The following is a 26,457-nucleotide window of genomic DNA, read 5'->3' as shown; positions in this document are numbered from 1 at the left end:
AACACACTTCAAAACTATAGTAATAAAACATTATGGTACTGGCAAAAGACAGACATATAGATTAATGGAACAGAATAGAGATCCCAGAAATAAACCCATGCACCTAAGATCAACCAATCTTTGACAAAGCTTCCAAGAATATGCAGTGGGGAAGGAATAGTCTCTTCAAAATATGGTGTTGGGAAAACTGAAAATCCACATGTAAAAGAATGACATTGGTCTCTTATATGTGAAAATCAATTTAGAATGGATTAAAGACTTAAATGTAAGACTTAAAGCCATAAAACTGCTAGAAGAAAACAAAAGAAAAGCTTCATGACATGGGTCTTAGCAATGATTTCTTGGATATGAGCTCAAAAGCTTGGGCAACAAAACAAAGGTAAGTAGAACTATATCAAACTAAAAAGCTTCTGCACACAGCAAAGGGAATATTCAACAGAGTAAAAAGGCAACCTCTGGACTGAGAAAATATTTGAAAACTGTACATCTGATAAGGAGTTAATATCAAAAACGAGGAATTCCTATAACTTAATAGCAAAAAACCCACAGTTTTTTAAATGGGCAAATGACTTAAACAGACATTTTTGCAAAGAAGACATACAAATGGTCAACAGGTATATGAAAAGATGTTCAACATCACTAATCTTCAAGAAAATGCAAACCGGCCAGGCATGGTGGTTTACGCCTGTAATCCCAGCACTTTGGAAGGCCAAGGCAGGCAGATCACTTGAGGTCAGTAGTTTGAGACCAGCCTGGCAAACATGGTGAAACTCCATCTCCACTAAAAATACAAACAAATGAGCCAGGCATGGTGGTGTACACCTGTAATCCCAGCTGCTTGGGAGGCTGAGGCAGGAAAATCTCTTGAACCTAGGAGGCAGAGGTTGCAGTGAGCCAAGATCTCGGCACTGCCCTTCAGCCTGAGCAACAGAGTAAGATTCTGTCTCAATAAAATAAAATAAAATTTAATTTAATTTAAAAAAAGGTAAAAGCCACAGTGAAATATCACCTCACACCCTTTTAGAATGGACATTATTAGAAAAAATATGTATAATAACTGTTGATGAAGATGTGGAGAAATTGGAAACCTTCTGCACTGTTGGTGGCGGAAATGTAAAAAGATGCAGCCATTATGGAAAGCAGTGTGGAGGTTCCTCAAAAATTAAAACAGAAGTACTATATGTTCTAGGAATCCCACTTCTGCATATTTAGCTAAAATAATGAAAATCAGGATCTAGAGGAGAGATTTGCACTCTCCAGTTCATCATAGCATCATTCACAATAGTCAGTTGTGTACATGGACAGATGAATGGATGAAGAACATGGGGTATAGGCATACGATAGAATATTAGTTAGAAAACAGAAGGAAATCCTGTCAGATGCTACAACTTGCATCTTGAAGGACATTGTGCTAAGTGAAATACACCAGTCATAGAAGGACAAATACCACATGATTCTACTTATGTATAAAGCATCTAAAGCTTTCAAACTCATCTAGGCATAAAGTAGAATGGTGGTTACCAGCAGCTGGGGGGAATGGGAAATTGCTGTTCAGTGGATATAATGCCTCACTCGTGCAGGATGAAAAAGTTCTAGAGACCTATACAACTTTGTACCTGTAGTTAACACTGTACTGTACACTTTAAAAACAGGGTAAATTTCGTGTCATGTTTTGGGTTTGTTTTTCTTTTGGCCACAATAATGAAAAAAAAAAATTGTTCTGGAATGTTTGGTAGAAGTTGCCCATAAAATCATCTGAAATTGATGCCATGGGGTGGGAGGTGCATGTCTTTGTTTCTTCTATTTCTTGGATGATAATTGGATTAGTCATATTTTTAGTGATTCTTTAACATTTGGTCATTTTTATTTTAATGTAATATTAGTTCTTTTGTCTAGGCTTCCAAAAGTCTTACTATAAAATCATTTTTACTCCTGGTAGTGTTGATCTGTGCTGCTTTTTTTTCCCTTTGACTTTTAAAAGAACGATTTTATCAATTTTAGTTTTGTTTTTGGGTTTTCTTGTTTTCTTCCTTTTTAGAGTTTTTCCCCTACCTTCTAAGTTAAAGCGTAGGTCATTTATTTTCACTTTTTCTCAATTTACAATAAATGCATTTAAAATTCTAGTATTTTTTTCTGGGCAGTTTTGTCCCTTTCCTGAGATACATTTGTCCCTTCCCTAACATATTCCCTAAAAATAGTTTAGAAATAGCTTTTAAACTTTGCCATCATAGGACTTTTAGGGGGCATCTTTTTGTTTGTGATTTTCATGTGGCACCGAATTTAATCTTGTATTAGAGCAATTAAAATTATTTCCCCCTCTGTGGTTTGTTGTACAGTCAATATTTGTAAATGTTCTGTGCTTGAAGAAAATTTGTATTTTCTGGATCCAGAGTTTACTCTGTGTTTGCAGAAGCCTAACGTGCCTTTGATCATGCTGGTGATTTGTGTTTTTCAGATTTTCCTTGTCCTTGTTTTGTGCCTTCTTAATCTGTACTGTTCTGAGAAAACACTCTGATCCCTGTCTGTAATTGTGAACTTGTTGATTTTTGTTCTCCCAATCTGCGCTATGCTTCTCAAAGCTATGTTGTGAGACATACAAAAGCTTGGGTCCTTCACAATTCGCCGGTGCAGTATTATTGTTACAACTGTAAAACATTGCCCTTCTTAGCGATATCTACCTTGATTTTGTAGCTTGTCTGATATTAGCAATGCTGCAGTAGCTTTATTTTTATTAGAATTTGCCTGATACATTTTTTATATAACTTTATTTTTTATTCCTTTTTTTAAAAAATAAAAATGAATAAAGGAAAGAAGAATGTAACAGCCACTTTTCACTACCCAGAATAATTGGCTAACATTTTGTGCTGTTTTAGTCTTTCTTCCCACTCCCTCACCCCTGCCATCTTCCCCACCGCCTTCTTCCCCAGCTCCGTCACCCCTCTCCCCACTGCCCCACCTTTCCCCTCATTTCCCTTCTCCCCTCTCTTTTTCTTTTGTTTTTCTTTCTTTCTTTTTTTTTTTTTTTGTGCAATGGTACAATCTCGGCTCACTGCAACCTACACCTCCTGGGTTCAAGCGATTCTCCTGCCTCAGCATTGGGAGTAGCTGGGATTACAGGCGCATGCCACCACATGCGTGGCTCATTTTTGTATTTTTAGTAGAGATGGGGTTTCACCATGCGGGCCAGGCTGGTCTCGAACTCCTGACCTCAAGTAATTCACCCACCTCGGCCTCCCAAAGTGCTGGAATTACAGGCATGAGCCACCGCACCCAGCCTCATTTTCATTATTTTTTATTCTTCTGTCTAGCTATTCATCTATGGACCAGAAAGCTTGAGTATGCCTGTATCCCTTTTTTGGTACAGCAGGCTGCATTTACATTTGTGTCAGGCAGAGCAACACTTCCCGATCTTTAGAAAAGAAAGAAAACCGGCCGGGCGCGGTGGCTCAAGCCTGTAATCCTAGCACTTTGGGAGGCCGAGACGGGCGGATCTCGAGGTCAGGAGATCGAGACCATCCTGGCTAACACGATGAAACCCCGTCTCTACTAAAAAATACAAAAAGCTAGCCGGGCGAGGTGGCGGGCGCCTGTAGTCCCAGCTACTCGGGAGGCTGAGGCAGGAGAATGGCGTAAACCCGGAGGCGGAGCTTGCAGTGAGCTGAGATCCGGCCACTGCACTCCAGCCTGGGCGACAGAGCTAGACTCCGTCTTCAAAAAAAAAAAGAAAAAAAAGAAAAGAAAAGAAAGAAAACCCATAATCAAGCTAAAACTACCTCTCCCTGCCTTGGTCACATTGCCTTTGCCTTCCCCACTATGTGACTCAATCCTTCTCTTGACATTAAGATGTTCCTTTCAGTCCATCTTTATACCTGTATTATCTACTTAGCGGTGTGGATGTTGGAAGCAGTTTTATGTGCAGTTTTTAAATGTGTGTAAATGGCATCACTGGGTAGCACTGTTCTGTATTTTCCCTTTTCTCACACAATATTGTGTAAACGTATCCATGTTAAATATATGGGCTGTTCCACTCCACTTTACTTTCTTATACTATTCCGTCTTACAAATATCCTGCATTTTATCTATATGTCTCTCTACTAATTTATATCATTTCACTCTTCTTTTGCTGTGTGTGTGTGTGTGTCTGGCTTCTTTCACTCAACTTGTATGTGCGTGATCCAACCGCGCAGTTACTGTAGTTACAGCTCTGTCATTTGTCATTGCTGTATGGTGCTCCACTATAGAAATGCACATTTGTGTGTGTGTATCAACTCTTCTGTAGATGGACATTTAAGGCTCTTTTCAGTTTTTGCCTATTGCAAATAACAGTACTATGAACACTCTTGTATATGTCTTTTGGTGTGCATATATATGCTTCAGTATTAGGTATACATTTAGGAGTGGAATTGATGGGTTGCAGGGTACGTATATGTTTAATTTCAGCAGAGAGTGTCATACATTTTTTACCACGTGGTTTTGTACTAATTTGTACAAGTGTGCCAGGTGCTCTACGTTCTTGCCAGAACATTAGGTTTTTCATTGTTGCCACTTTAGTAAGTGTAGTGGTATCTCATAGTTCTAATTTTCATTTTTCCCATATGAATAATGAGTGAACTTTTTCATACACTTATCAGCCCTTTGGATATACTCTTGTGAGGTGCTTATTCATGAAATATGCCCCTTTTTCTCAAATGGATTCTCTTATTCTTATTGACTTGGAAGGATGGAGTTATTTTTTGGCTGAGGTCTTTTGTCAGATAAATTATTGCAAATATCTCCCTCTATTCTGTGGCTTTTTCTCTCCGTCTTCTTATTGTATCTTTTGATAAAGACCAGCTTTGAATTTTAGGGGAGTCAAATTTAGCAGTCTTCCTTCAGGGATACTGCTTTTGCAGTTTGGTTTAAGTAACCTTTCCCTACTCCTGTGTTGTGAAGACCTTCTAGAAATACTGTTTTATCTTGTACATTTTGATCTATAACTGACTTGGTTTTTGCGTGTGGAGTGAGATAGGAGTCAGATTTCACATCCATCAGCGATGCTGAAATAAATTTAATAGATAGAAAACTGGTAAAACCAGTGGTCAGTATCCACAAGGCAATGATCAATTGAATCTCCACAGGACACAATTTGCATTTCTATGGACAAGAATAATTTACATTATTCAGACAATAAAACGTGGAGAAACCATATAAAAAATCAGATAATCTGGACAGTTGGTAACCTATACTCTCTCTATATATTTTGTTCTTTGAATTCTCCTTTAAACAAGCTGGAACATCTTACTGGTTCCCTTGTTAATAAGATTTCTGACATATGTTCATTTTATATCTTTATGAGAGTTATGGTTGTATCCATTTAAAAAGTGGTCATTTGGCAGTTCTAATTTCATCTTTGCTTTTTAATATTCCTTGCTCATCTTCTAATGCAGAGGTTTGTCATAGGCTATTCTTAAATCTTTGGATCAGGGTCACTAATCCAACCATTGGGGGCTGGGGGCTGGGGGTCAGAGGTATGAGATACAACATGGCTTCCTGTGAACCAGGGATTGTTGGCAAGAAATGCAGTGATTGACAGTTCTAGGGAGCCCATCACTCAGCTGAGAAATACAGGGACTTATTATAAGGTCCTTGCTCCTTCCAACACTAAACATTCTTTCAAAACTGATAAATTGAAGAGCACTCAAGTATTAACTTACAAACTTGAGTTTCAACATAGAGTGAGTTTTTGCTGAAGATAAGATAAACCTGTAACCTACAGAAATGTGGGATAAATAGGACAGTAAAACACATTTCAAAAAATAACTGTAACTCTACCTATCTCATGACTAAATTATTTTTTTGTGTGTATTTTATTTGGGAATATAAAAGGTGAATAGCAATTTTTCAAAAAAAGTTCTGGGCAGATTGCTATATTCATTCAGATGAAACTTTTATTTTTCAAAATGTGATACAGCTGTTTAATTTTCACATTAACAATAGCCAACATCTGAGTGACTCATTCACTTAATTCTCTATGTACAGAAAGCACATACTGTTTATATAAAAAATAAATTAAGCTTTAATAATGAAACATAAGTTTACAAACACAGCTTCTTAAGGCCTAATGAAAAATAAGAAATGTGGAAATTTCCGAGAGGCATGATCACTGTGGAATCTGGCTATTCAAAAAGCAAATATTTTGAAAAATAAAAACCAGGGACAAATTATTGAGTATTTTTAAATGCCAATTTTGTAATTCTGTATAATTCCAAATCTAATTATTAACTTTTTGTTGGTTAGAAGATAGCTTTTATGGTTGGGTTCAAAAAGCTAAATGTCACACAGGTTGAAGGTTAAGTTATTTTCCTTTTAAAGTTAAAAGGGCTGAGGCCCTTATTAGCCATCCTTTTTGCTTCCAAATACAATTCATCACTTAGTGGCCCTAGATCAGCAATCTTAACATTTTATGCTCAGATACCTCTTAAGTGAATTTTGAAAATCTGTGTTATCTTCTTGCACATTGCTATAGTGACATTTAAATTTCTCATCATAAATAGTTGCAAGATGCTGGCATACCATAGACACTACATGTTTAAATAAAACTGTTGTATTCATTTTTAAATTTAGCCCAGGAGGTTCTAAATATAAGTTATTTCATAGATACTATGATCTTTTTAAAAATTTTATGAACAGGGCCTTTTTTTTTATGATCAGTCTTACCTGGAACAAGGCAATTTTTAGTAGCAGGGAATGCCCCACTTTTCCTTTTACTCCTTGAATTTGAATTTTCATACCACTTCTCCCTCAAAATTTTAGCCTAATACATTTTTTATTTTTATGTTGTTTAATTCTATCTCTGTACCAAAGGTATTATATAGTATCCTATAATCTTAAGGCTGTAAGCCTTTAAAAATGTTCTGAATTGAGCTCAATCAATAAACACATAGCACAAATTTCACCAAATTATTAAACATAGTAAAACTTCATTGGAAATGTATCACTTAACGAGATAAAGAGGGCTCTTCTCCACAATTATTTCATCTATGTGGATTGGTGACATCTTAAGATTGAGCCAAAGTTCTATTTTCCCTTTTCAGTTTCACTTATGGAGGTGTTGATCCTTGTTCACATAGATACATCAGTGATAGCAGAATCACTGAATTCTTCCAACCCCTTTGTAGTTACATGCTAAGAGACTCAGAAATCTACAGGCTGTTCCTTCCAGTTTGTTGAAAGCAGAGAATTTGGAACCACCAAAAAATTTTGGAAAATCCGTTTGCAAAAAGATTTGCGCCCTGTTAAGTCTTTCACTTTCCAAATATCCACATTTTGAATTTTATACCTTGGGTCATGCTCTACAATAAGACTAGAGGTGGAGAAAGCCATATTTTCTTTTGTGAGGTGAGAAAAGGGCATTTTCTCAGGCAAGTGAGTCTTAGAGAAGAATACAACAGGAAGATGAGGCTCTGAACACTGCTCCCCTGAGAGGACTGGAGCCTGTGTATTCCTTGGAAAGCTCTGGTATACTCCCAGGGGTAAGGGTAGCTTCATCTAAAGACCACTGGCCGTGGCAACTTACGTTTAGATTTTAACTAGGTCACAAAGCATACGAAGTATTAGACCATGTTGCCCCGCTGCCTTACTTAATAGAGCAGCAGGGCTTCAAATGTGTTCCACTATAGATAAGTCCCACGAGACACTTCTGGCAAAAGGATTCTGAGAACAAATGTGGAAAACAGCACCCTCTACACCTGTCACTCCTGCACATCTAGTCTCACAGTAGAAAAACTGTTTAGCTTTTATAACCTGTTTCCCAAACTCACAAGGCCTAACCAGCCTCCCCACTTTATTTTTTCATGTAATCACCAATATTCTAAATAACACACTTAGGAAAATGGGGAACAAAAACAATGTAACACATATGCAGTGGTGGTTTTGATCTATCAGTGTGGCTTCCATCTTTGAGAACGTGCCTGTTCCGAGTCTTCTTGGCCTGGATTGCCTGTGCCTTAATAGTCATGTAGGAAGCATATCTCAGCTAGATACTGAGGTTATGTAGCATCAAATAGACTCTGGAAACAGCCACAAAACCATGTGTGCCTTTCCTGAGAGCATCAGTCCCTGACACCACCAAGAACCAGATCAACGTGTTACCCTGTCAAGGGCAGGAGGAAGGAACCAAAGCAAGTACTTTCTAATGGTGGATTCCAGTTGTAGCACCAGGAGGAGGAGACAGTTTTAGGCAGAGGGTTCTTCCCAGCACCGTTTATGTCATAATCCCCTGACAGCTCTTTGGCCATGCATGGGTTTTACACAGCAGCAGCTGGAGAGAAGTTTAGCTTCTGCTTCCTGTGCTGCCATATATCAATTTTTTTGATAAGGTATGAAAAATCCATTTTGGGCAGAAAGGGGATGCAGGCCTTAGTACTGTGGCTTTAGAGTAGAATGAAGTGGGAATTGAAAGGAGATAATGACAGCAACACCTGAGCTCTACTGTGTAGAAGTCATGACAGAGCTGAGAGGGGTTGGGGGGAGATGCCAGGAGCAAAAATAGGTTCTGGTAGCTACCTGGCCAAAGGTTAATGGGGCCCTGGCTACGAAGTGCCTGTAGCACTCATCCTAGTGCCTTTTTCACCCAGCCTTTCTTGAAAGTTGCTTTGAACATCTGCCACTAAGAGGAATGTTCTTTCTTCAGTTGCTGACTGCCAAATAAAATAGCAACTCCCAGTTGGAGGAGTAACTGGAGTAATAGCACCCCATAACAGCCCTTCCTTGGCCAGACTGCTGTTCCCTGTATTCCTGGCTTCAGGCAAGGTAAATACCTTTCTTTTAGGAGCTCGTGGATGGAGATGATTGATGAGACCCATAGCTTTTTATTTTTTTAACATCACACCCCCAAATCTTGGCACTGTATTTGGCATGTGGAGGTGATCAGTAAGTTTTTGTAGAGTATGGGACCAGAAGGGTCTTCTGGTCTGAGCCTGATTTGTTCTGCCCTGCTCTTCAGCAGTACATGCATGCTAAGCCCAGCATTTCAGATAACAAGAGGAGGGCCAGATGGTTTCTAGGGGTCAGTTCCATCCACATCAAGCATCAGGCTTACTGCTGGTTTGTTCTTCCCCACCACAGCCATTGCTTTTCACAGTTACACCCATTTTCCCATCAGTTGTAAATTCACTCATTGAGAAGTTTTGACTCTACCAACCACCTCCCTTCCCAACCCAGCACTCTCCTCTCCTTTAAAAAGCCGTATTACATCACTGGTATCTATTAATATCTTAAGATGCAGAGGTGTAAAGCCCTCACCAGCTGCACATATTATCATGAACTAGGTAGGTTTGCCCCAAGGGAGATGGCTGCATTTGAAATTTTTGGTAACACCCTAATGCTTAGCCCATTAAAGCTCAGCTTGCTGCTCCAGAAAACTGGGTAACCCAGAGACATTTCGCCATCAACCTAACTTTTGTCTACCTCTTTCAAGCAGCAGTTGACCTCTTGCCTGTGGAGAGCTGTGGACTGAGGGCCTTTCCAGCAGCCTCCCAGCCAGTTCAGTAGGGCCGTGGGGGATTACTGGGGCCAGAGCCTACCAGCAGCTGGCAGAGCCAGGGGCAAGTGAGAACCTGCCCCTGCAGCAGGGCTCTGGTCTCTCTGGTGGGCTTTTTAAAACAAAGAGGCCCCAAGATTCCCACCTCCATCCTAGTAACTCTAGTCACAAAACAAGCCCTCACCACTAATCAGAAATTGTCTTAATGAAGAGATCCCATCACTCAGCCATTTTCTTGTGGACTGCAGCAGGCAGCCAGTGGTAGTTCAAGTACATTGAACTGAGCAGGCTGCCTTTGGGCAGGGCTTCTCTTTAGGCCCTTATGGAATCATTTGCCTTTTAGTTAAAATCCTTTTCAGAATCTAATGAGTAGTTTCTTACATTTCCAGCTCATCTTCCATGGACGTCAATTACCTGGATCATTAGAGGTAGAATCTTCTTGGCCGGAAAAGAAATCCTGTTCACTGTGTACAGGTTGTGCAACAGAAGGCTTAACTGATCAAGGTTTTCACTGCTTTTATTCAATGAGGTTTGGAAAATGAGAGGCCAAAAATGAGGAGCACATTTTGGGGAATCCTCTATAAAGAATATAAGTTAAGGAAGTTGTCCAAGATGAAAACAGTGACAGGAAGTTACCCCAACTCATGCCAGTTGGGTCTTCAGAAATGTCACCTTGATGGCAGGCTTGAAGAAAAGATGTCACAGATTAGCCTCTTCCCAGAGTGTGAAGAAGGCACATTCTCCTACATGCAAACACACATGTGCACACACACAATACCCTTACACACATAATCCAGCTTCTATGAGTAAAACTTGCTGTTGCTGACTCTCTTCTCTCTTAACCTGAAATAAAACAGATTTCACCATCAGCATTGGGGCATGAGAAATGGGCTGTGCACTGAACTCTGTAACATTTCTCTATCCATACATTTGCCAGTCATTCATAGCTGGATGGTAAAGGGCTGAGTGTCAGAGAGGCAGGCTCCAAGTTCCTGGTAAGACACTGAGACTCAGAAAGGTTAAATCTCCTCAATGGTAAAATAGAGTTAAAATAGAGTAAGAGCTACTCTGCAGGCTGACATGAAGATTAAATGAGAATAATGTAAGGCAAGCAGCACTGTTTCTCATTGGTGGCTACTATTAGGACTTTTGTCTGGATGATTCTTAGTACCTTTAGACACATTATGAAATACTTGGCAACCCTGGCCGCCCCGCATCCCATTACATGCCTGTAGCACAACCAGAAGCATCCCTGTTGGGGGATCTTGACTGAATCTAGAGCCACTGGATTAGCCCATTCTTGAGAACACAATAAGGACTCCTTAAAAGTCGGTGGTCACCATTTATTTTCACTATTAAATTGAAGTGTCCTTCTAGAGGAAATAGTTCTACTTAGGGGAAGTGGCAAGCGCCTAAGGTATTACTTTAAATTAATTTCTAGAACAAAGAGCACTAGAGTCAAGGGTACCAAAGGATTTTTTTTTTTTTTTTTTTTGAGATGGAGTCTCCCTCTGTTGCCCCGGCTAGAGTGCAATGGCGCAATCTCGGCTCAGTGCAACCTCTGCCTCCCAAGTTCAAACGAGTCTCCTGCCTCAGCCTCCAGAGTAGCCAGGATTAAGCACGTGCCACTACGCCTGGCTAATTTTTGTATTTTCAGTAGAGACTTGTATTTTCTCCATATTGAGCATGCTGGTCTTGAACTGCTGACCTCAGATGATCCAACCACCTCAGCCTCCCAAAGTGCTGGGATTACAGGCATGAGCCACCATGCCTGTCCCATGAGCCTCCATGCCCGGCCAAGGATTTCTGAGGAAAGCAACTCAGAGGGCTTTCCAGAAGCCTGGCCCCTGGTGCCCAATATCGCTGTGCCTAGAGACCCCCCAAAAGTTTGCAGGTGGAGGGGCTGACCTACCTCTTGTTGCATTTCTCCTGGTACAGCTGGAGCTGGTTCTCATTAACATTGAACTCTTTAACCAGGGCATCCCGGTTGGCATTGCGCAAGTTCTGGTGTGTGTCATACAGAAAGAGCTGGTTGTTCAGTTCTTCTTGCCGCCTCCTTAGCTGGCGACAGGAGGAGTAAAGTTCCTCTTCGCTCTCCTGCAGGATGCGGGGGAGAGAACAACCATGTGGTGACTACACCTTCCAAACCAAAATGTGAACATGGCATCTCACAAGCATACCTGAAGGGAACATGGGGCAGAAGTTTTGCAACTTGGATTAGCCCAGAAGAGCCAGGGCCTATTTGAACCAAAGATAAAACACAATTATTTATTGTGTGGGAAGCACGCAGTGTAAAAAGTGCTTGGTCTTTACACTGTCGCTTTATTGCAACACATTGGAATAATTACTGCATTGCCTGTAGATCCTATTTCTTAATCTAATCCAGTTTTCCCTTGGTCTACATGTCACCTTCTGGTCTTTAACTGCAAAAGCATCTAAGCAGCTGCATGCTTAAAGTGGAACCCAGCAGAGGAGAAAAAACAGCATGAGATGAGAGCAACAAGGCAGGCAGGAGGCAGATAATTTAACATCTTTTAAGGGTCTTAAAAGGCGAGGTAACAAGCTGCAACATGGATGAACCTTGAAAACATTATTCTAAGTGAAAGAGCCCAACTCTAAAAGATCACATATTGTGCGATGCCATTTATATGAAGTGTCCAGAACTAGCAAAATCATAGAGACAAAGTAGATTAAAGGTTACCAGGGTCTGGGGGATGGAGTGAGTGGCAGCAGCTAATGAGCATGAGATGCCTTTTTAGGTGTTGGAAATGTTCTAAAATTGATTGTGGCCATGACTGTACAACACGTAATAGGCTATAAACCATTGAATTGTACACTTTAAATGAGTGATATGTGGGTATATAAATTATCTCTCAAAGCTGTTACCCAAAAAAGCCAAGGTATCGTAAATTACGCCTTGCAGAGATGGGCATGTGCCTCACCTGTAGCCAGTAATGATTTCTACTTCCCCCACCAGTACCACCTCCAGGCACATGACCCAATCAAGGCCAACTAGACGCATCCGTGGGACTTTCATTGGTGTTCTGGGTAGTTTCTTTTCTTGGGATCAGGTGAAAGAGTGAGTGTGGTCCTGTAATGGCCACATTGGTATTGTGTCAAGAAGTTGGGAATGTGCCAAAAAAAGAGGAAAACAGCCACTGTGTGAGCACAGAGATTCAGCCATGCCTGAAACAAGACCTACTGCTAACCTTTTCAGTTGCAGGAGCCAAAATAGTACACTATACTAGGGGAGACAAAAAGATAAAACCCACTCAGGGTAGGGAGTTTGGGTTTCAGTGCAGAGGGAGGAAGAGGATGTTGTATTTCATCTGTTTCAGAGGGTCACTGACTATTGTGTGAAGCTTGGCTTTGCAGGAGGTCAAGTCAACTGGCCTTTCCTGATGGAGTTCAAGTGAAAGACTACAGTGCTACAAAAACGTGTGTTAAGGTACACAAACAAGATCCTTTGTCATTTACTTTTAGAAAAACATGGACTCAGACCATACTCTGCAAGGTTTTTTTCCTACTTTAATGACCTAACAGGCCCCAGGGTAACAGCTGGAACTGTGACTTTGGAGAAGGGGGAGAGAAAATGGTTATTCCAGCTGTTTGCAAAGGTTCAAGAGTAAGCAAAGGCAAAATGGGCTGTCCTTGGTGATTAAGTGAATGTGTCAAGTAAGGCATTGCGAAGAGTCAGTAATGACTTCACTTAAATGTATTCCCTTCCTAAGGGAAGGGAATTTGGAAGACAGTATGGTGGTTCCTCAAGGATCTAGAACAAGAAATACCATTTGACCCAGCAATCCCATTACTGAGTATGTACCCAAAGGAATATAAATCATTCTACTATAAAGACCCATGCACATGTATGTTTATTGCAGCACCGTGTACGACAGCAAAGACATGGAACCAACCCAAATGCCCATCAATGACAGACTAGATAAAGAAAATGTGGTACATATACAGCACGGAATACTATGCAGCCATAAAAAGGAATGAGATAATGTCCTTTGCAGGGACATGGATGATGCTGGAAGCCATCATCCTCAGCAAACTAACACAGGAACGGAAAACCAAATACCACATGTTCTCACTCATAAGTGGGAGCTGAACAATGAGGACACAGGGAGGGGAATAACACACACCAGGGTTAGTCAGGGGATGGGGGAGGGAGAGCATTAGGACAAACAGCTAATGCATGTGGGACTTAAAACCTAGACGACAGCTTGATGAGTGCAGCAAACCACCATGGCACATGTAACAAACCTACACATTCTTTACTTGTATCCTGGAACTTAACGTAAAAATTTAAAAAATAAAGTTCAGGGAAAAGTTTAAAAAAAAAAAGTCACCAGGCGCAGTGCCTCAGGCCTGTAATCCCAGCACTTTGGGAGGCTGAGGTGGGAGGAATGCTTGACCAGGAGTTCAAGACCAGCCTGGGCAACATAGTGGGACCCTGTTTCTATAAAAAATGTGAAAATTAGCCAGGCATGGTGGCATACCCTGCACTCCCAGCTATTCAGGAGGCTAAGGGGGTAAGATCACATGAGCCCAGGAGGCTAAGGATGCAGTAAGCCACGATCATGCCACTGTGCTCCAGCCTTGGTAAGACAATGAGACCCTGTCTCCAAAAATAAAGCAAAACGAAAACCCCATTTAAGTCTTAATTCTATACCATGAAAGGTCTCTCTTTCCCTTGTCTGCACCTACAAGAAAATGGCTTCTATTGTTTTATTCTATATAATGAGTATTTGTTATTCAGGTGCAAGTTCAAAATTCACTTTTTCTATGAATGCTTCTATAACTGCAGCCCTTTATCACCTTTTCTGAGTCCCAAAATATTTACAGCTATATTACATACTGTAGTCCTGGGTACACTGTATATATATGAGATAGAATGCACATTCAGAAAAGAACATAAAAGATAGAAACCATTTACTGAATAACTCTACAGCAAGTGAACCGCTCTTCTTGACTTGAGGAACCACCACTCTAGTCAAGAGAAAGCATTTTGTAATACTTATTTCCTGGATTTCTTTTGAGTCTGACTTTTCACTTAAAAATTTAGTTTGTTTTATTACAAAATAAAGGAAGCCTTTGGTAATAAGTTTTACCTGGCCTGAGACAAAATCTTTATGGCATTCTCTGCCTTTAGTTTTTTTTTCTGTTTGTTGGGTGGGGGGAAAATACACAAAAGTAAAGTTTTTCCCCCACCAATACTTTTTAAATTGTTTTATGTTGGAAGTTTAAGCTTACAAAAAAGGTACAGTAATAGTACAATGTTCTTACACACCCCAACCACCTAGACTCCACAGTGTTAACATCTCCACAACCACAGTACAAGTATCAAAACTAAGAAATTAATATCAGTGCAATAAAAGTACAGATCTTATTCATACTTCACTGGGTTTTCTACCAACATCCTTTTCCTGTTCCCACATCAAATCTGGGATCCCACACAACCTTTAGTCACTGTGCTACCTTAGTCTCCTACAATCGGTATGGTTTCCTCATTCCTCCCTCAGGACACTTTGGAAGAGTACTAGTCAGTTATTTTGTATGAATGTCCAGCAACTTTGATTTGTCTGGTGTCTTCTTCTATTCTGTTTGAGGAGATGCAGTTTTGGCAAGAATGTCACAGAAGCAATGTACCCTTCTCAGCGTCTCACATCAGGAAGGACATGATTTCAACATGCCTTATTCCAGGTGGTTGGTAACATTGATCATCTGATTAAGATGGTGCCTGCAGGGTCTATCCGCTGTAAAGCTGCTATTTTTTTCTTTCTAATTGATACATTTCTTGGAGGGAGACACTTTTGGGACAATGGGAATATATTTCTCCTCCAACTTTCATTTAGCATTCATCAGTAGGTCTTACTGCAGCAGTTAGTGCTATGCCGTTTCAATAGTGATTTTCTAGTTCCCTCATTCCTTCTACATTTATTAATCAGAATTCGTTTGTAAGGACTGTCTCTTCTCTCTCATGTATTCAGTCATTCACAGACACGTGGCTATTTCATTCCGTGTGCTAGAATCCAGTATTATTATTTTGCTATGCAAATTGTTCCAGCTATGGCCGTTGGGAGCTCTCCCTGGTTGTTTCTTAGGCCCCTTTGATGTTCTTAGGCCCCTTTGATGCCACCATTCTTTCAGCACTTCTTTATTTACTGAAACGTTAAGATGCTCCAGGTTCTTTTTATATTTTATTTATCCCAAGTCTGGAAATCAACCACTTGTCTAAGGAGCCCTGATTTCTTTTTATTGGAATATGATATTTGGCAATATCTGGAATTTAGAAACCAATGACTGGGGTGTCATTAATTCTAGGCACTCAGCAGAGTGAGCTAGGATATGTATGTATTTGCAGTAACATGTAAACACACACATTTATTCATCTACCTATGTGTGAATCTATATATAAGTATATATGTAACTTAAGTGAGTTTATATTGATACCTCCAATTCCAATCAAACATTAATTTTGGAAGAGTTGGTATAAATTTCTACTTGTTCACATGGTATTTTTTAATAAGATTTTATATTTTTCCTTATGTAAGTTCTATACCTTTATTTAAATTACTCCTAAATGTGTTATAGTTTTTGTCAGTATCACAAATGGGATTTCCCATTTGTCCCTTCCTCCCACACCACATTTCTGTTTGTTACTTCTAGAACTGACAGAAGTGGTTATATTCAATAAATACAAGACAAACATCAGTCTCTTTAAAATTGCAGTCTTCTGTTTTGTAAACTATACAATCAGAATTTGTCTAGTTTAAATTTGTATAGAATAGAGATCACCTGACTTTTTTTCTACAATTATACTGATTATTTCATTTGGCTGAGTACATTTATGGCTTCTACTAGTTTATGCTTTTTTCATATTTAATTTGTTGCTAACTGTGCCAGTGTTAAACCATCCTTGCATTCCCGGAATAAATGCTTAGTTGTAATATATTGCTCTTCTAGTAAACAGCTGGACATTTGCTTTTTTTTTTTTTAAGTTTAACATCTATATTCACACATGACATTGATCTACGGCTGAATGAGGTTGGGCGAAAGCTAGGAGTACTCTCTCTCCAGTTCTGATATGAACATGGTATAGCTTCAAGACAGAGGAAGGATTTCCATTGTTCTTTTTACTTCGGTGGAGTAAAATTGGAATTACATTATTTAAATGAAGACAAAACTAAGCTATAAAACCATCTAGATCCTAAACCTGTTTAATAGGTGTTTTAACTTTTCTACTGCTTTTCAGAATAATTGTAGCCTATTTACATTCTTTAAGGCAATCATCCATTTACTCTACTTTATTATTTGGGGTTCAGTCTCCTTTCCAGTGTTTACTCTTGCATGTTTTTCCTCTTTGTTCTTTTATTAAGTAGGCAAAGAGTTTAACTGGTCTTTTGGGGGCTGGACACAGTGGCTGACACGTGTAATTCCAGCACTTGGGGAGGCTAAGGCAGGAGGATCTGAGAGCAGCCTAGGCAGCAAAGCAAGGCTGTGTCTCCACAAATTTTTTTATTAGCCAGGCATGGTGGCATATGCCTGTAGTCACAGCTACTCAGGAAGATCACTTGAGCCCAGGAGGTCAAGGCTGCAGTGAGCCATCATCACACCACTGTACTCCAGCCTGGGTGACAAGAAAAAACACTGTCTCAAAACAAAATTTGGCCTTTTTGATAAACCAGAATGTTTTATTCTTTCTATCTTTTTTTGATTTGTGTTTTATTCAGTTGGCTTCTGTCTCTATTTTATTCCTTTGTTCTATTTTATTGGTGTTTTAAAAGTTCTTAAGATGAATACTTAGTAGTACATATGTCTTCAGTCTTTGTGAAGTTTTAAGGCAAGCACTTTCCTCTTCTAAATGTAACTATGGCATAATGTTTTACTTTTAGGTAATTTACTTGTTTTAATATATTTAGAAAATTATTATCTTCAAATCGTGAATAATTTTACCATCTTTTTATATCTTTCGAATCTTGTCAAGTTATAGCCAATGACCTATGAAAGTATGATTTTTTTAAAAGTATTAAGGATGCAATCAAATTTATAAAGTTTGAGAAATAGAAGAAAATAGTGTATATTAGCCATTTGTAGGACACAAAGTTGTATATTTCTTAAGGCAAATTATTTTGATATTATATCTTCGCTGATTTCCTATATACTAGACTCTCCAAATTCTGAAAGATTTTTTCTTTATACAGTTGTTTGTGTAGGAACTTTTGTTTTATATACTTAGGTGGTATGCTATTTGCTAATGACTTTTATATCCCTTTAGAAAACAAGCAGTTTATCATTACATACTGTTCATCTTAATACACTGTAGTACTTCTGATCCTAAATTCTAGTTTGATGTTAACTTTTCCTTCCCAATTTTCCCAGTAACTCTTCCATCCATTCCTATTTGTTTTATTTACCTTGCCTTTAGGCCTATTCTTATAAACATTGCAGTCACATTTATTTTCTAATAGGAGGATTCAGCCTATTCACCAAATTAAATGTAAGTTCTTATCCATTTCACTTCAATTACTATACATTTTACTTTGCTTTAATTTCTTCTGATTCTTTACCTTATTTTTATTCTCTTTGTGAAGTTTATGTTGATCTCCTTTTTTCCTCCTAATTTCTTCTTTGCTTTTCATTTATGACAGTGGTTACCCTCAGTTTAACAATGCTAACTAAAATCACCGTTTCCTTTAATATCAAATGTAGCATTAACTCTCCCTCTACAGTATAGTTTGTTTACTGTCTGATTCCCTAGTCATCAAAGTTGAAATACCCTTTAGGATACCTTTATTTTTACCTTTCCGTGCCTGTGCTTTGTTGATACTTGATTATTTTTCAGCTTTAGATTAGCATTTTTATTATGGTATATTTCTTCCAATTCAAAAATTCTTAATATTTACCATGACAAAATTTTAATCACACTGTCATCGTCCTGGAAGATGTAATTGTACTGCAAAAGTAATTATCCACTGGTTTCCCTCTCTTCAACTCCCTATCTAAAAGTTTCTCTTCTGACTAAAATATCATTGATTCAGGGCTGCTTCAAGATTTCCCTTGAGTAGGATACATATCTAAAATATTGCATATTTTGAAATTCCTTGACATGTGGGGGGCTGGACACTGAATTATTCTGTCTTCCTAGTCCACATTCTACCCCTTTGGGGAGTCTTTTAGTTTGCAGCGCCAAAGAGGACAAGTCAGATATTAGACTTACTCAGTTCCTTTATACACAACTAGTGTGTTTCAAGTCCAGGTTTTTAAATTTATCCTTGGAATTTAACATTTTTACTAAAATATTACTAAGGGTATGGATGTATTTTCTATTCATCCCAGTGGGGCAACCAAGTGGGCCCTCACAAACAGCAGATCAGAGAAACACTTCCTCTATTCGCTGTTTCATTAATAGCTTTGCACCATCTGTTTAACTTTGTCCTTTGGGACATGCTTTCATATTAGGTCCTTGGCATCTGTCCTCCCAGCCCACCTTTTCCTTTCTTTCCATCTCATGGTGGGGCTGCCCTAGATTGTGAGACATTTCCTTCACATTATCTTTGGGGTCACTAATGCAGATCTCTTTACATACCGAATGTTTTAATTCAACAAATCAGGTCTTGTTTTTGAATTCCAGAAAGCTTCTTCCAGTGCTCTACTTGGATGTCTTTGAAAGATCCTATGAGTTATGTGTTACAATTCTCATCATCTGAGGCTTCCGTTGGCTCAGTTTCAACTGCCAGCCACCTGTTCCAGGTGTGTACCTTAGTCTGTCCTCTTTTTCCACTGCATGCTCATGGTTTTGTCTGTTCAGCAGTCATGTCAAACTGTTGGGTCATGGATGGTAAACACAGCAGTTTTTGCTCTTTGGAGCCAGCACCGGGCAAACTGACCAGCTTTAGCTGATGAGGCATAAGGCAGGCCTTTGTGTCCCCCAAGTTCTCCCCAAGTGTGAGGAAATCTTTCCCAACCTCAAAAACCAGGACCAGCTCAGTGCCAGAGTGCAGCTCCCAGTCCTGGACCTCCAGGATTCTAAAGTGTGCACTCTTCTACAAAGGGATTCAGGCATCTGATCTAGGATAAGTCTTAATCTAGTTGACAGCATCCTGGGTTTTCTTTCACTCTAAGGAAGGGCCTCTGTACCAACCCCCCCCCCGCCCCCCCTTGCACTTTAGCTACTACCCAGCACAAAACAGAACCCAGTTCACCCAGGATCAGTACTAAACAGGTCCTGGGGCAGCCAGTTTTCTCAAATGTGCCCTCTAGAAATTGCCAGTTTGCCCGGGGAAGATAACGGATAATTAAGCTTTCCTATTTTCCCCAGTCCCATTCTTCGGGATCTCACCATGTTGAATCATTCCAGTGAAGGCCTATTCCAGTTAATGGCAAGATTGGATGTAATACATCAACTTAAGAGAAACTATTTACTTTCAGAGAACAATTTGACATGCAGGTAAAAATACATGGTCCTTTTTTCTTTGATTTATTATTCCATTGCTAAATATCCAGCCTTGGGAAATAATTTTAAAAACTGCCAATGACTTAACTCTCCATTAGTAGGAGAATAAGTGAATTAGGGACCCACACGTGATGAAACAGGCATCAGTGGCTTTGAAAATCATTTAAAGTCGTCGGTGAAGCAGAAAAGGGTACCTGTATGAATCCGACTATGGAAATATCATATACAAAAAATCATAAGGCAATGGAAATCTACCAAGATGGTAACGGTGGTTAGATACAGGCTGTTTGTGAGGACTCTTTTCAACTCCCCCAGCTTTCTTTCCTTACATACATCTTAAAATACAGTAGGTAATAAAATGGTGCTGAAAATACTCTTTATAAACTAAACATACTGCTAACAAAGTAAAACTAATTGTGACGTGTAAATGGCTTCTTCAGAAGGTGTTTAAAGTGCTTATTCACAGTTTTCTGGGGCTGTAAACTCTATCTCAGCAAATGTTTTATGAGTAAACTCCATTTTAGCCCTTACTGGATCAATCATTTGCTCAGAAAACGCTGTCTTGAGGCTGTTTACCAGAGTTTCTCCCTGGCTTCCAGAGGATATGGTGATAAATAAAAGGTATGACCGTGGGCATTAAGGAGAAAGCCCAGGTCTACCGAATGCAATTCAGCTCAGCTTCCAAGAGCAACTTCTTATCCCAGTGTGGACAGAAATGCCAAGCTGCACCTGTGAGTGGCACAAAACCAGGTGACAGATGTGGAATTAAATGAAATCTCAAGAGCTAGCAGCTCAAGTAAAACTTTCAGAAAGAAGATTTGCGAGCATTGACTTTCCATTTAGAACCCCACACAACGCCCCTGACTCCCTACAGTGGCAGCCCCGGCATTAAGCTTTCCTCATCAAGGAAGTCAAATCTGCATCAACACAATTTTCTTTGAAATATACTAATTTTCTCTGCTGCTGGTGATACCTAATCACTTAAATTATTTATGATGTTTCCGGTTGTTTACAGCAGCCTTGCAGAGCAGCGAGCCTAGGCAAATGCTGCCCTACCACCATCTAAAAACCATTTTTATCACTTGACTTTTCTGTGACGTGTCTGCAGAGGGGTTTTATGTATAGAGAGAACAGCACCGGTTCCCTTCCCCAGGGCAACAGATGCGCAAATCCCAGATCCTTTGGTGAGCTGGGAAGGGATAAGCTTAACTAAGCAAAGGGTCTTCATGCTCACTGGTTTAAGGCTTCTCCTAAAGCCCAGGTTTTACCATTCAGCTAAATTAATTGATCCCACTAATTCTATATCTGAGTATTGATCCTAAGGAAAGAATTCTAGCATAAAGGAGGAAAAGGGTACTCACCTAAAGCTGTGCATGATCACCTTGTTTGTAAATGGATTCCATCTAAATGCTCGGGCTTGGCGTGTGATTAATTTATGGTCATTCTATTTGATGGAAGACTCACACAGTCATTTAAATGCTGAAGTTTATTTTAGGCCATCGAAAAGTGAGACTGTCTCAGGTTCTTTGGTCCCTAACAGCTGTGCTTTTTAAGTCTCTCTCAGCAGTTTTTCCTGCTCTTTCTTCCCTTGAGACAGGGTCTCACTCTGTCACCCGGGCTGCAGTGCAGTGGCACAGTCTCAGCTCAGTGCAACCTCCGCCACCCAGGCTTGAGCTATCCTCCCGTCTCAGCCTCCCAAAGTGCTGGGATTACAGACGTGAGCCACTGTGCCTGGGTCTTCCCTTATTGCACCTTCTTTCATCTCAGTGCTCCTAAAAATGCTCTGGGAGTAGAAAACTATCAAAGTTGCAAAAGCTGCACATAGGGAAATGGCTATGCAGAAAAGCCTAATATTCCCTCCTCTGAGTCAAGTTCATGAATTTTTATTGCATGGACTGTTGTTATGGCTGTTCAAAGGTCTGAATATCCCTGTTTAGTTTTTATAGCCAAATTACAGACCCTGATTTCTCTATCTGGAAAACAACCAAAATGAGAAAACAAGATGGGTATTGGGGGGCACTAAACAAGCCCACATCAACCCACTGGGGTTCACAACTACAGTTTTTTAGGTCAGCCAGAGAGAATCTGACCACAGAACTCACTCAGCCCATGTCGAGCTTTAGCCCATGTGGAGCTTTGCGGTTCTGCAGTAGGGGGAATGAAAAGATCCTGGGAGACGGTACTGCCTACAGGTCAGGCACTGTGAAAACATAGGCCTGATATGTGGGTCTGAGCCTACGAGAGAGGCCATCATCGAGTCTCTGGAGCCCCAGAATCACAGTAAGTAAATACCCAGTCATCTACCCAAACCCAAGCCCTGACTCCACACAGCAGGGAGCTCCATTCCTAACCCTTCATCCTGAGCAAACTTGCCACATTTTTAAATATAGCTCAAGACCAAGCCTATCCAAACTGATTAATCAAAGGAGAGACTCAGTATCTTCAAGGCCTGGGAAAATCAAAAGAACCAGGAAGGAAGTCTCCTTCAGTCTTCTCTAGAGAGAAGTTGGGGTTCATGCATTTTTGTCCCCAGGACAGGCCAAAACAGGCCCTCACTGGAGGCTATCAGACTTTTTGACAGGATTCCTAAAGACCCACTGGCACCAAAAAAGCATCCAGAAAGGATGAGTCTATCTAGGAAGGCATCATCTGGCCTGGCTCTTGCTGAAATGAAACTATGAGGAACTTACAAGTACCCGCACCCTTTCCTTCACTGCCTACGCAGAATCACACAGCATTCTCTAAGAAAGGAGGATGCTGGGAGGGAAAACCCAGGAAACTCTGGGGAATTAGCAAAAAGGAATTCTTGTATGATGTCTCATGCTTGGGCTAGATAATTCTCAATGGGCTTAAGTCCATCAGCCAATGGTATTCATAGGCCATTTCTACCCCCACCAGCAGGCATAGCTCAGGGAACCCTTATTGGCGTATCTCCACTCACCAGGACTGGCCGCATCTCACAGAAAACCAGGAGGGAAGCCAGCTCTATGTCCTCGCTGTACCCATTCTTCAGAGGAACAGACCTGAATCCTGAAGCAGAACAAGGAGGAAAATGCAAAGGCAGGTAATTAATGTCAGACCTTAGATTTTTTTGGAGGATACCCAGGGATCACAGGCCTAGTTCAAAGAGAAGAGAAGTCAGTGCCCCCTGCTGGGGGCTGACTTTGTGGAAGCCAGAGGTCCTATCCTGATGGTTAGGGACACAGGCCAACAGCTATGACTGACTGGTCCATACAGGGAAGCAAGGTTAAAAATATCTACCATCTAGAAATAAAAATGATTCACTCAGAAGAAATTAAAACCCACAGAACAGTCCACATTGAGTGTAGTGATTGCAGCTGTGGTTCAATTCCTTAAATACTCCTGAGACCAAAAGAGTAGTGAAGCCTCATCCATTTCCTCCACTTAGAGCCTTACAAAGCACAGGACCAGGGAGTGTGTTTTATCTTTAAAGATTTCCAATGGGAGGAAATCTTTCTGTCCCTTAGTACTTCATAGCAGTATTGATCTTCCTCCTCCGAAAGCCATTCCCTGTTTACAAGGAGGACCTGTGTTTAAATGTTTCTTTTTATTTAGGGCTGAAGGGGTGGGGGCAAGTTGGAGCTGAATCTTCCCCACCCCCATTCAGTAATGTTTAAGGCAACACATCTCAAAGGTTGGTTTGCTGGCTTCTTTTAATTCAGTATAAAAGAACACAGGGATAAAACAGAACCATCACTCCCACCCAGTCCTCCTCTCTGTCCTAAAAGGAACCATTGTTAACAGTATCTTTCCCAAGATTGCCTATGCGTATGTTTGAGTTGCTTTTAAATCACAAATGATAGTGCCTTACCAGTTAGCATTGTACGTTAGAGATCGTTTCTGTGGTCCTAGTTTGTCTTGAAAGCATTTATATCATATCTACTGATTCTCCAAGACAAGCAATGCCCAAAATAGGACCCTCCCACTGTTTCCTCTGTGCCTTCCACCATTCAGATTTTGGGCTTATTTCTCTTGGAACATTTTATACTCGCAGTTGATTTATCACCTTCAAACAATATCCATTGAATCATTTTCCACTGCTTATGAAGAGGAAAGTCGCATACTTACACAAACCTGTACCTTTTCTCCTTTTCTTCCCCCAACTTCTCCTTTTACACCCCTAAGGTGTATGATTTCTGTATGGACATGGTGTATAATATTTGCATTCCATTGTGTAACCATAATTCTCCCACAAAGGAAGGCTTATGTTTTTCTGGCATTTTAATATAAAATTCTTAAACATACAGCAACACTAAAAAAGTATTACAAAGAACACTTGTATACCCACCACCTAGACTGTATGAAACGTTCACTCTACGGTTGTCCCCTTGATATCTATGGGGGACTCGTTCAGGACTTCCCCAGATACCAAAATCCTTGGATGCTCAAGTCCCTGATATGAAATGACATAGTTGGCCAAGTATGGTGGCTCATGCCTGTAATCCTGGCAGTTGGGGAGGGCAAGGCAGGAGGATCACTTGAAGCCACGAGTTCAAGACTAGCCTAGGCAACAGAGCAAGACCCCATCTCTACAAAAAATAAAATAAAAAATTTAGCTGGGCACGGTGATGCACACCTGTAGTCCCAGCTACTAGGGAGACTAAGGCAGGAGGATTGCTTGAGCCGAGGAGTCTGAAGCTGCCGTGAGCGATGATCACACCACTGAATTTCAGCCTCAGTGACAGAGGAAGACCCTGTCTCTAAATAATTAAATGATGTAGTATTTGCATATAACCTATGCACATCCTCCCATATACTTTAAATTATCTCTAGATTACTTTAATACCCAAGACAATACAAATACTGTGTAATTGTTACACTGTATTAAGAAATAAGAAAAAAGTCCATATAGGTTCGACACATAACTTTTTCAAAAATATTTTCAATCCAGGCTTGGCTGGTTGAGTCCACAGATCCAGAGGGCTGGCTGTGCTTGTTTTGTCATGTATTTATCCACCCATCAATCCATCTTATTTATGTATACAATTCAAAGTATGACAAAGACATCACTATACTTTCCCCAGCATGCATCTCACCACCCAGAGCTCAATATTGGTTTACAGTGTTCGTCTTCTGATACACAATTTTATTCATAAAGAAATGTACAGATTTATATTTTTTAATGGCTTGATGCTCATCATCTTACTGAACTCTGTGGATGCCTTCATTGGCTAAATGTGTCCTCTTTTGTGCTCTTCAAAATGAGCCCATGGGACAAAGAATTCCTGAGCTGTGCATGTTTGAGAGCATCCGTCCTTTGATTTTATAGTTGAATGACAGTTTGAGTGGGTATAAAATCTGAATGTTTTATACCCACTCTTTTCCTGGTAGGGTTTTGGGGACACTGCTCTCATTGAATATACCGCTGTAAAGAAGTCTTCTGACCTATTTTTTCCCTATGGATACAATGTGATTTTTGTTGCTAGTTTGTTTTTTGCCTTGATAAAGCCTCACAGAATTCTTGCAGTCTAGCTCAGTGACAGGCCAACATTAATGCAAATATGAATCACCTGTGAATCTTGTTAAACTGCAGATTCTGACTTGGGAAGTCAAGTCTGGGGTGAAGCCTGAGATTCTGCATCTCTAATGAGCTAATCTGTGGCCAGTGGGGAAGAATTAAGTCTATGTTATGGTTTGGCTCTGTGTCCCCACCCAAATCTCGTGTTGAATTGTGATCCCCCGTGTTGGAGCTGGGGCCTGATGGGAGGCGACTGGATCATGGGGGTGGACTTCCCACTTGCTGATCTCAGGATAGTGAGTTCTCACGAGATGGGGTTGTTTAAAAGTGTGTAGTACCTCCCCCTTCAGGCCATGTAAATATGTGCTGGTTTCCCCTCGTACCAGGATTGCAAATTTCCTGAGGCCTCCCCAGAAACAAAAGCCTGTACAGCCTGCAGAACTGTGAGTCAATCAAACCTCTTTTCTTCATAAATTACCCAGTCTCAAGTATGTCTTTATAGCAGTGTGAGAACGGACTAACACAGTCTAGCTGCTGATTGACTGTTAGAATGAACTGGAATGACGGCTCCATGGTGTTCCGGGAGGCTATCAGGTAGCCTGTACACTCCAATAGCATGGTTCCAGGCCAGACAGTACTATCTGACGCTAGGCAAGTGCCTCTTAAATCGGAGACGTGAGCTCTGCCCCCATGGCCAGCTATCTCCAGCTCTGTGTACCTTCTCTCACGGCCTAAGTCCCATTTTTATGCACTGGGCAGCCCTCCTTGTATACTAGAGTCTGCTCAAAGATGTTTCCCAATTTCACCCAAAACAGAATCATTTTTCTTGTTTCTAGTCATTTCACAGGGGAAAGGGAAATACAGACACCTTTTAAAGTAAGATCAATGCTTCGGGCTTTGAGGGCCCAGTGAGAGGGCAGCCTGCAGAGGAGGAACACGGGGTTCGAAATTAGACATTCCTGGCTCAAGCCTGTAATCCCAGCACTTTGGGAGGCCGAG

General features: G+C 40.4%; 1 protein-coding gene across 1 annotated transcript in view; it reads right to left on the bottom strand.

Annotated features, from left to right (window-relative positions):
* Positions 1 to 10,019: 10,019 nt before the first annotated feature.
* Positions 10,020 to 26,457, bottom strand: part of PLCG2 (phospholipase C, gamma 2 (phosphatidylinositol-specific)) — a 187,230-nt gene continuing 170,792 nt past the window's right edge. The window contains exons 29-31 of the mRNA XM_011942208.1: positions 22,921 to 23,009; positions 11,433 to 11,617; positions 10,020 to 10,363 (exon numbers count right to left, since the gene is read on the bottom strand). Coding sequence (XP_011797598.1) covers positions 10,321 to 10,363; positions 11,433 to 11,617; positions 22,921 to 23,009 — 317 coding nt within the window. The 3' untranslated portion in view covers positions 10,020 to 10,320. The remainder of the gene's footprint in view (positions 10,364 to 11,432; positions 11,618 to 22,920; positions 23,010 to 26,457) is intronic.

The sequence above is a fragment of the Colobus angolensis genome, unplaced genomic scaffold, assembly GCF_000951035.1.
Source record: "Colobus angolensis palliatus isolate OR3802 unplaced genomic scaffold, Cang.pa_1.0 Scaffold207, whole genome shotgun sequence".
Lineage (NCBI taxonomy): Eukaryota > Metazoa > Chordata > Mammalia > Primates > Cercopithecidae > Colobus > Colobus angolensis.
This window is presented reverse-complemented; position numbering and strand designations above follow the sequence as displayed.